The sequence below is a fragment of the Zingiber officinale genome, chromosome 1A (genome assembly GCF_018446385.1).
Source record: "Zingiber officinale cultivar Zhangliang chromosome 1A, Zo_v1.1, whole genome shotgun sequence".
Taxonomy (NCBI): Eukaryota; Viridiplantae; Streptophyta; class Magnoliopsida; order Zingiberales; family Zingiberaceae; genus Zingiber; species Zingiber officinale.
The window spans coordinates 141,991,105-142,002,132 of NC_055987.1; the positions used below are offsets into that span (position 1 = coordinate 141,991,105).

The 11,028-nt window shown below is 34.1% G+C and overlaps 1 protein-coding gene and 1 non-coding gene across 5 annotated transcripts; both read left to right on the forward strand.

The window, feature by feature from the left end:
- Positions 1-1,382: 1,382 nt before the first annotated feature.
- LOC122036535 (UBP1-associated protein 2C-like) lies at positions 1,383-8,788 on the forward strand. 4 transcript variants are annotated; one of them, XR_006127406.1, is made up of 3 exons: positions 1,383-2,788; positions 8,244-8,398; positions 8,507-8,788. XR_006127406.1 is itself a non-coding variant. In XM_042595894.1 (2 exons), exon 1 carries the CDS (start codon positions 1,480-1,482, stop codon positions 2,785-2,787), a length of 1,308 nt encoding a protein of 435 aa, XP_042451828.1. In that variant the 5' UTR covers positions 1,383-1,479; the 3' UTR covers position 2,788; positions 8,244-8,788. The 4 variants fall into 4 exon arrangements, 3 of the variants coding, with proteins under 3 accessions (XP_042451828.1, XP_042451840.1, XP_042451822.1); XM_042595894.1 differs by having other exon boundaries at positions 8,244-8,788; XM_042595906.1 differs by lacking the exons at positions 8,244-8,398; positions 8,507-8,788 and adding an exon at positions 6,443-8,236.
- A 317-nt stretch (positions 8,789-9,105) lies between these two features.
- LOC122039355 lies at positions 9,106-9,197 on the forward strand. The gene has a single exon (XR_006128187.1). It is a non-coding gene; the product is annotated as a small nucleolar RNA R24 (small nucleolar RNA).
- Positions 9,198-11,028: the final 1,831 nt, after the last annotated feature.

The window sequence follows — 11,028 nt, forward strand, 5'->3', positions numbered from 1 at the left end:
AGATTATTTGTTTGATTCTATAAAAGTTTTTTATTAGGACTGAGTTATATTACTCTTTTCTCTAACAAAGTATTTTTATAGTCCCATGGCTAAGGTGCGATGGTAAAGGATGTGGACTCCAAATCTCACCCAATGCCTATTACAGTAAGAGAGTTTTAAAACACTTGTGACGTGTGATCGTCTGTTAGGATCCATTTGTTTTTTTTAATTTATCTTGATGGTTGGAAAAGTTTTGTAGAATTGGGTTGGATATCTTTCGAATCGTCTCTCTTTTTATTTATATATATATATATATTTTGAATGGTCATAGTTTAAATGAAGACGTGGTCTTTCATTCTATGAAGTGATTAATTCTGATATTCGATTTTATAAAAGTTTTTTTTAATCTGAGTATTTGGTTAAAATTAAATTAAACAATTTAAAAAATAAATAAATTTATTTTTTAAAAAAATAATTAAATTAATTAAATTTTCTTATTAAATTTGAATAAATTGAATTAATTAAATATTGATTAATTTGATTTTCGATTTTTAACTGAATTATCTAAAATTTAAAAATAAATTTATTAAATTTAAATTTTATTTAATTAATTATATTCTTAAATAAAAAATAATTAAATTAATATTTTTATTCAATTTAATTGAATTATATTAATTTTTAAATTTGATATGATTTTACAGAATTTTTGCTTGTCAAGATACATATAAACACAACATTATTGATATTGGGTAAAAATGTAAAATATAGTCATGAAAAAATTTAAGATAAATTTGGTTGCAACATGACATCGCTTAGTTTACTCTTTTAATTGTTAAATTTAATAATTTTTTTGAGTACATTCTATTTTATAACAGAGTTAACATCTTATTAGTCTAATATATCATGTAATACTAAAATTAATTAATAGAAATATTAATAGATCAATATGTTAATTGGTATAAACAAGTTTTGTATATTGTGTTGGTTTTATAACTAAATATTAGTCTTGAATTAATATAAGTATTTCAATAACATTTATATGCATATTAAAGATATAATAAAAAAATCATTTTTTATTAATTTAAATCTAATTTATAAAATGTTTAAAAATTATAAATTTTATTGAGTTTGTATAATAATATCTAATTTCTGGAATTTTGTATTCAATTTTATAAAAAATAATTTTTTATCGATAAAATATATTTATTTAATTTATTAAAAGATTTTATATTTTTCTGATAGTTATACATGAAAGAGAAAGTAAATAAAGTTGTTATTAAGATGTTAAAAGTATTTTTTTTTTTGAAAAATCTGCATTATAATTAATAAAAAAAACGAGAACCTTGATATTTTTAGTGGTTCAGCGTTGCAAAATATTAAAGCCTTCAATCCTCAGCATATTTAACGCAAGGTATTTTTAACGCCTCTTTGCATTATAATCTCTCTTGTTCTACTCTGGAGTTAGGGTTTTGCGCCGCTCCCAAGCGAGGCGATTGATCCATGGATCCTTCCTCCAAGAAGCGCAAGGCCGACGAGAACGGCAACCTCGCTACCACAATCCCTCTAGCGGATCTCTCTCACGACGACGGCCGTAAGATCATCGACGCCTTCTCTCTAGAACAGCTCCGTGACATCGTCGCTGCCGCTGTGTGCCGTGGTGAACCCGGGGTCCTTGCCGATGTGCGCACAATCGCCGACCGCGACCAAAGCCAGCGCAAACTCTTCATCCGCGGCCTCGGCCTGGATACCACCACTGACGTTGTCCGCTCCCTCTTCTCCGCCTACGGCGAGATCGAGGAGGCCGCTGTCATAGTCGATAGAGTCAGTGGGAAGAGCAGGGGCTATGGATTCATCACCTTCCGTCACGTCGACGGTGCTCTTCTCGCCCTCAAGGAGCCCTCGAAGAAAATTGACGGCCGAATGACCGTCACCCAGCTCGCTTCTGCTGGGAACACGGGATCCGGTGCCGCTACTTCTGTTGACGTCTCTCTTCGCAAGATCTACGTGGCGAACGTTCCTGTTGAAATGCCCTCGGATCGCTTGCTCGCTCATTTTTCCCAATATGGAGAGATCGAGGAGGGGCCATTAGGGTTTGACAAGATGACTGGGAAATTCAAGGGCTTTGCTCTTTTTGTTTACAAGACGGCAGATGGAGCAAGGAATTCTCTTTTGGAGCCTAACAAAAACGTTGATGGGCATAACTTGGTCTGCAAGCTCGCTATTGAGGGGAAGAAAGGGAAACCAGGTGCCTCAGCCCCAGGTGTTGCAGCTGTTGGTGGGATGCCAGGCCAGCCTTTGGGTACTGGTGCTGACGTTGGTCCGGATGGGCTTGGATCGGGTGTGCAAAGTTCGCTCACAAGCCAATATGGTGGCACTGGTGGCCGTTATGGTTCATATACTGGGTACTCTGGTAGTGCGCTGCCTGTTGCTGCTGGACTGAGTCTCCCTCATAATTTGAACTCATCTTTGCCAACATCGATCGGTGCAGTTGTTCCAGGGCTGTCAGTTGGAAATCAGATGCCTTCCTCGCATGGAAGTGGAGGTTATGGTGGAGGTTTGGGTGGTCCTCTTGGGTCATCTTCTCAGTATGGTGCTCCTGGCTCTGGTGGTTATGGAGGTTATGGTATAGGTTCATATCGTGTGCCACCAAACTCTGGCGGAACACCTTCAGGTGGTTATCCTGATGGTGGACTCTATAACCTATCATCATCAGCATACCAGAACCAGAATCAGCAGCCAACAGGTTCATCTCCTGGGCAGAGGCATCCTGGTGGAGGGGTTTATCCAAATGCCCCACATTACTATTAAGGTAATATATTGCCTCTAACACCACCTTTAGTTTATTGTCTTTTTTAATTTACTTTGATTTCATCCTTTGTGTGCTATTTTTATTATTCACAGTCCTTGTCTTCTGCTATCATTCCTGGTATTACGAACCCTATTATCATGGACTTGATTTTAGTACCACTCGTGCAATATTTAGACAATTTATCCCCGAAAGTTGCTAAGTAAGCCTAACTTGCTAAAGACCCACACAACAGAAGTTCAGAGATTGAGAGTGCTTGCTTCAAAAACCGTATATTGAATGCATCTGGTTAACTAAGTTGCATAATCATGCATTTAAGTTTTGATGAGCAAATAAAATTTATGTTGATTCAATGGCTTATTTGTTAAATTATAAATAATGGACATGGAAGGAGAAGAATGGATTATAGGGTGGAAAAGGAAATGGAATTAAGATTCCATTATATCATTCCTCTTATGTTACAGGCATCTCAAACAAATGAAAGCAATTACATTTCTTTACTCTGTCTTTCAGTCTGGATAAAGCTTAAGGCGTACACATTTTATCTTGTGTGCTATTTATTTGCTCGTCTAGATCATGTTGTGGAGTGATTTATTTTTAATTATTCTTATGATGGTTTGGTTGCTACTATTGGATTCGAGATTCAATTAGAGTTGTAAATGGGTTTTTATAATTCCAAGTTGTATTTTAACATACTATATTAATAGCATGCATCATGAATGCTTTAATCCTTTTTCTAAAAGTTGATCATTATTTTTTCATTGATGGGAATGTTCGTTGAGTTATTGACTTGGTTGATTTTTCATGAATTGCCCTAAAATGGCTCTTTTCCTTCTAGATTCATATTTAATTCTAACCACAGTTTTTATATGGTTTCATGATTATGCTAATTGCCTTTGTATTTTTGTTTTTATTGTTCATTTTAAGTTTGATTTTGTCTCTGTGTGCTTGGTTAAAAAAGTAGGCATGTCTACTTCCATCTTGATTAGTTTGTCACTGTTAATGGTCAGTTTTGTTTGTCTTGTCGTTGTCACTGATATTCTATGTATGGATAGATTTCTTCATATGAGTTAAAGAATAAGATCTATCCCATTTGTTCTTATTGTGGTGTTGGTTTGCTAAACTGGCCAGTGCAGAATGTTTGATTAGTAGAAAAAGATGTGATGGTGTGAGTAGCAATCATATTAGGATACCTATTGTATATATGATTGTAAATGTAAATAAATCCTAGCCAAACCACAAAAGTTCTTAGCTTTTCTGCTAGGTGTGGGTTTTATTTAGTTTTTCAATATAATGATGAAAACCGATAGTAAATCCAAATATTTCAATTTCAAAAATCCAAACTGAAACTGAACTGAATTAATTTTGAGTTTGGTTTTTGTTTGGTTTGAAACCATTACTTAAATAAATAAATATAGATTAATCAAAAACCAATTAGAAACTAGTTTCCAAATAACAATATTATTGTGTTTCATGATAAAAGTTATTGTAATTTAAGGTTAATGTTGATCATGGAACATCAAAAGTAAATTAAGATAAGAAAACTATATTAATTACCACACTTGTTATTCTATATATACATATATAACGTTATAAAAACCTTAACAGTTTGTTTCATGTTTAAGTGTTGGTACAAGTTCAATTTGAAACCAAAATGAATCCCATAAATTTACCTAGTATCCGGACCAAACTGATATACTCAAAAATCAAAATTTTCAGTTAATATTGGTTTAGTGCAGTTTGGTTGGTTTATCATTTTCTCTACACTTGCTGCTTGCTTTCTCTTATTTATTCATTTTACATTTTGTTGGTATCTGTTGTATTGCCTGTAGCAGGATTTTGCCTTCTTTGGTTAGTCTTAATAAACAATATGTAAATACAATAAAAATGTATTAAAAAGTCACTTGGCATGAATCTAAGCACTGATCAGGCACTGAGATGTATGGACCTTGTCGCATGTATGCAGGCTTGGGTGACACATATAACATTGATAAACAACATTAAAATGTCTATAACAGTTCCATCAAGGCATCAACCGTTTTTGGTCATATCATCTTCAATCAAGACTTCTCTATCTTTCTTTATAAAATTTCATCTAACTACTTCGGATCTGCTTGCTTGACTAGTTTTATTTTAGCTTTCAACATATCCTAATAACTATTTGTTTTGCTTGTTTCATATTTGGAGTTCAATGTATTATGAAATCTACTTGCTTGATTTTTCGGTTTTTGCTTCATACAAATTTGTTTACTTTTGCATTTGTATTTTTCTTCTGCTTTTTTGAATTGATTTTTGGGCATAATTTTCCGAACTTTTAGTTCCCTTGCTCCCTGTCTATTCATATTATATTCCGGGACCTAATAGCATTCTCATGTTAGCACATTTTTTTTAATCCTATTATGTTTTAATCCATAGGGTGGAAACTTCCTCAACAACTTCTTAATATGTATAGTATCTGAATTTTACAATGGAATTTGTTTATTTATTTTGTACATTTAAGTCCTCTATGCACAGCTTTTTGGGTGATTTTATGGTATTTGAACATCATGTCGACTCAAAAGGTTCATAAACATATTTCTTCATTTTATGCATGTGATTCTGGAAGAATTTCTTTGGCCTTTTAGTTGTTTTACTTCTGTGTTTTCCTTGCGTTCTGGTGGTTTTATTTGGAATTATTACTACATTTGTTTGTACGTCTTTGACTCTTTGGGTTGTTGACCATCTGATTCTTTGTCTATGCATCACTTTTATCTGAAGTTATATTCATTTAATTTGGTTCAATATGGTCTTTCATATTTTAATATCATGTCAATGAGGTTCATAAACATCTGTTCATTTATCACATGTGATTCTGGGTGTTGTTCTTTGATTTTGGTTGTTCATAAACATGGAATGAACTTTATGTTATGTATGAATTCTAGTGCTGAGAAACCAGGGGTTTGAATATTTGCTTGTTGTGTTGCCAAATATTGTTCGTGAAATTTAAATTCTTCTGATATTGCTGCTGTTTGATGAATATGTTTTTTGATGGATGTGTCGTCAGGTGTATGGCAACTTGGAGCATTGATTTGAATGGTTGTGCTGAATTCAGATTTGTTGTCTGCTTTGATGCATGGTTTCAAAGTTTTGTGGCTTCTCTGCTCCTCTGCTCTGGAATGCTCTTTCTTTTCAGAATGTTAGCTATTGAGATATAATAGATCTAGCTAAGGATATAATACTTTAAGCTCTATGAATGTTGAAATTCTATTATTATCTTTGTATTCTGATTATGTTTACTTAGAATGGAACTTGATGCTTGTTCTTGAATTTTAATCTTTGGTGCTTGCTTAATATATATATATATATATATATATATATTGGAACCATTTCCTTGGGCTCATCTCCTAGAAATGCTTCTTTATCATACTCTTTCTTCTTGCAGTATGTCCACACTTAGATTCTGTTTTTGTTTATTTTTTCCTGTTTCTTTGGCTACTTCCTAATTTGCTTCCTGATTACTGAAAATAGCTGGTTTTATGAAAATTAGTTGCATGATGCTGGTTTGAAATGTTTACAAAGTGAGTTATGATGTTTGTATGCTGCACTGTTGTTCAAAATATATTTCTGAGCCAGGGCAACTCAATCCTTGGTCGTAATGAAATTGTGCCGATGTGCCAGCACATGGACACTTGCCACTGGCATTGGCTAGGATGATGGAGCTTAGAAGAATTGGCTTACCTGTTCAAATTCATAGACAAGACATGCCACTGGCATTGGCTAGGAGGACAGAGCTGAGAAGAATTTGCTTGCCTTTTCAAATCCATAGGCAAGACAGTACCCTAACATGGCAGACGATTTTGACCTCATCTTTTGCTCTCTGCTAAACTCACTGAAGCCACGTGGCCTTACTCAAGCTTTATCATTCTTTTGCAAGAATCCTCGAGTTGCATGCTATTCTAGTCTCCCTTCTCCCCTCACCACCTGACGTGGCTTATGGAATCTTCATGGTTCGTGCCCTGGCCTCCTAATGTTTCTAATCTTGACCTTGTTCTACATGTTGCTCAGTGGCCAGTATCATAAGCTGCACCTGTGCTAAACTGGAAATATTTTTCCATTTTATCCACTAATTTTTTGTATTTATTTATACATAAATTTTTAGTTTACAGATGCTACCCCCATGATTGTACTTGCACTTTCATTTTTGGTTTGGATTGCCATTTTTTCTATATATGGTGAAATTCAAGATGTTTTAGGTTTTTTAGCTATTTTTGTTTGGATATGTCATTATTCTATATATGGTGACATTCATGACGTTTTAGATTTTTTTAATTATTAGCACTTTGCTTTCGTGCTCATTGTATTGAGACATGATGATGGTCATCTTCTTTGGAATTTTTAACATTAGATATGCTGTTATGAAATATTAATGAACCTCAAGAGTGTTATATTCGATGATTACAATTGTTTCTTGCTTCATTGCATGCTCCTTTCATTAGTTTTGTGTCTTGGAAGTTCTGCTATTATTCTTCCCCTTTTGTTTTGTTTGTGTTTCAGATGGCCAACACACTAGGTGCACCTAGCATCTTATCACTTGTAATTGAATCCATGCTAGTAGAAGTTTAGTAGTTTTTTTGCTTGGATTTTGAGTTGGTTTGTAAAATTGATCTTATCACTTGTAATCGTAGCAGCCAGCTGTAACTCCTTTTTGTTGATTTCTGAAGTTGGAGATTATTTGTCGAACGTTCTTAATGCGTGCAATTCTTATTGCGTTCCATTCTACTGGTTTCCCAACCTTTGCAACAGTGGACCCGTTTATAGGATGTCTATGCGCTCGTTGTTACATGCATGTGGAGACTACAAAAGTGGATTTTGAGTGTGCAAATTCTTTATCTATCTGCCAATTCGTGAACAGGCTAAATTTTTTCCTCCCAGTCTTTTATGATTTTCCACATCAAAAATTTGGGAATGAACCAAGGTAATGTATTGATGTTTGGAATGCACTGCTTCTAATAGGCACATGCTCCATTCTTTTCTGCAATTATGAAGGCGACATTAGTAACTAAAATGATGAAAAGTGAAATTTTGAATTTTTTTTTGTTGTATGTGAAATCATACCTTAAAAAGATAAAAAGCAAATCTAAGAGGTGAAGATGACGCTCTTCTTTAATGAACATCCTTTGAAGTTGCGATATATTAAAACTACAGTATGTGATTGTGTACTGTTTATCATGCTGGTTGTCTTCCCAAGAACAGTGGAGATATCTAATATATTTAACGCCTAGATGATAGTACGTTTCAACTGATTTTCTTGTGATCCAATAACACCGTATAACAGAATTGTATTTATTCAGAATGAGATGTAAAGCATCCGGCTAATTTTATGATTACCAGTTCATTTATAATCCATTGTCTCCCAGAATGATGTGAATTTAACCATAACCAAGTAAACATCAAGGATTGGATAAACCTTTGTTTGCAGTAGGATGGCTTCTATTCCTGGCCCGCTGCTCTTTTGGCCTTTGGGAGCTTGTGAAGAACAATGCTCTCTGAAGCAATTTGATAAGGGCACTGCCAACGTGCAGTTCAACAAGGAGCTCAACAACCTCTGAAATGTGTTTTCTGACAGGTATTCTGGTAAATTAATTGACCTTTCTTCTGATCACCACTTAACTATTTTACTGCATTTTGTTGCTTTCCGCACTTTATCTGAATTTAACTAATATTAAACTGAGTAAATATCAGGATCGGCAAACAAGATGCTAGTTATTATTCAGCCAGGAGACCAGGATCTTGCAGTGTTTCACACAACTAAGATGTAGAAGCGGAATAAGCCCTCTAGCTTGCACTAGCAAACTCTTGCGGAAAAATAAAGAGTTGTTTTGGACAAGCTACGATATCCAAAATTGTTTGGAACTCAAGACCATTATGATTTTATTATTTTGTGCGAACTGCAAAATAATTTTTTCTTGAGGAAAATTTTTCTAAAATTGCAATTTAGTTGGTAATATATTTAAGTATTTAATATTTGTGGTGCATGAGACTTTTGCATCCTACGATATCAATAAAAGCTAATCTGTTAGTTTATTCTCTCGCGTTTTAAGCCTATTGTTTGATGATATCAACTGCTCTGATTGATTGATTTCCCCCCCTTTTTTCACAGACTAAATTATTTATCAATACTTCAATAGATTGCTCAGTTATTTTGCAATTCATCTAATTTTCTTTCCATTTTCTTGTGATTATTCTTCCATCATTTGCTGTCTCTTCCAATGACAGTTTGAGTTCCTAGTGTTTTCCCTTTGTTCTAACTACGTTTCAGTGTTTAAGGCTATTGGAAAGATATAACTATGTTGATCTGTAACATGCTAGAAGAATCTTTCATTTAATTGGTCCTTCAATGAAGTAGTCTGGTTCCGCGTGCCTTCAGTGCCCTCTTTTCCTTTTATTTTTTTATTAAATTCTATTACCCTCACCCTCTATTAGCCCTTGTTTCCTTTTATTTTTTATTTAATTCTATTGTCCTCACCCTCTATTTGGGAAAGGGAGGAAAGGAGAAGGGGAACTTTTGAAGGAAGGAGTGAGTTAAGAAGATGAAAGGGAAGGAAGGGTAAGTCTTAATCTTATAAGGGGGAAAAGAGGTTGAATGTTTTATATCTCAAATTGAAGTGTAAGGAAGGAAAGGGGAAACGTAAATAATATTTGTCAATAATATTTTTTTAAAATATAATCCTCGAGCTTGAGGAGTAGATGATTAGGGCTCTCTTGACGAGCAACAAAAATGGAGGTGACGTGTAACGGTGAGAGCGTGCTCGAGGAGGCGGCGTTGACGGTGAGGAGGCATCGTCGTTTATTGTACTTCTACTGTTTAATGGAGAAGAGGGGGGCAACAATGGTGGAGTAGATGCATGGCGGTGAGAGTGTGCTCGAGGAGGTGGTTCTGGTGGCGAGGAGACGTCGACGGCTATTGTTCTCTACTTGATGGGGAAGAGGGGAATAGACAATGAGTGGGCTGCGCAGGTGAGAGGAGTGTGTCGTGCGCGAGGGGAGAGGAGAGCATGATAAAGTTAGGTTTTTGATTAAAACTTTAATTAATTAATTATTTCAATTAATTTCTAATTTAAATGAGATATATAAATTTATTTTAAAATGATAAAATTTAAAAAAAATATTTTTTATTATATATATTTTTATATTATTATTAATAATATCATTACTATTATTATTAATAATTTAATTTATTCTAAAATAAATTTACTATGATTTATTCATGGGGATAATTTTGTAATTTTATATGTTTAACCTTTATTTCCTTCCCTTTCCTCCCAAATAAAATATTATAATTTTCTCTCTCTCTTAAATAAAAGAAAACTAAGAGCATCTCCAGTGCGAGATCCTCCCATTATGGGAGGGAGGTTCGTTCCTCAAATGACGGAGTGGCTCCGCAAATGGGGAGCTATTTTGTCGTTAGTATTTTTTTTGTTATTAAAAAAATGCACACAGTTGGTTGAAGAAGAAATTGAGCATTGATGATAAACGTTAAACAACGGCTAATTTGATAATCGTTGTTTAACGTTCAACTCTTTTTTTCATTCATCTTTTCATTCTTTATTTTTTTCATCCTTTTATTCTCTATTTGCATTCGAGATTGATGAAAATTTCAATACTTCTTTTACAAATCTTTTGAATTCTTCAAATGCGAAAGAAAATACATTTTCTCAAAATATCCGCATTTCTCTAAATCATGATACCAAATATTCTTAATTTTTCTCACATGTAATACCATCTAAATTTTTAAAATATTTTATATATTCCATAAGGTCTTCTAAAAAATTTTCCCTTCCCTTTTGAGAGTAATGAGGCCCCAACTTCGTTTGGTTTGTATTCATATCAAGATTGGTTAGCCATGAGCAACCAATTGGGATGCCTTCTCTGTCTTTCATATTTTCACCTCCTCAACCATCAGTTATGTTTTCGAATGAAGTAAGAAGGGCTACTATCGATCCATCTATTAGCAACAAAGAACCTTTAACACCATTGTCTGTTCCAACATTTCAGTGGTCATTGCGCTCATCACAAAAAGAGTGTGAAGTTGAACTGGAGAAAGATGATTCGAAACGAAGATTTTGGTCTCAGCACCGACGCAGTCATTGGTAATGACCAGAAGGATCAAGCTGTTTGGAAACGTATAGCCGATTACTACAAGCATTGATCCATTGGAACTATGAAAAGAAGTTATTAGGTGTTAAAATCACATTATTATAAGT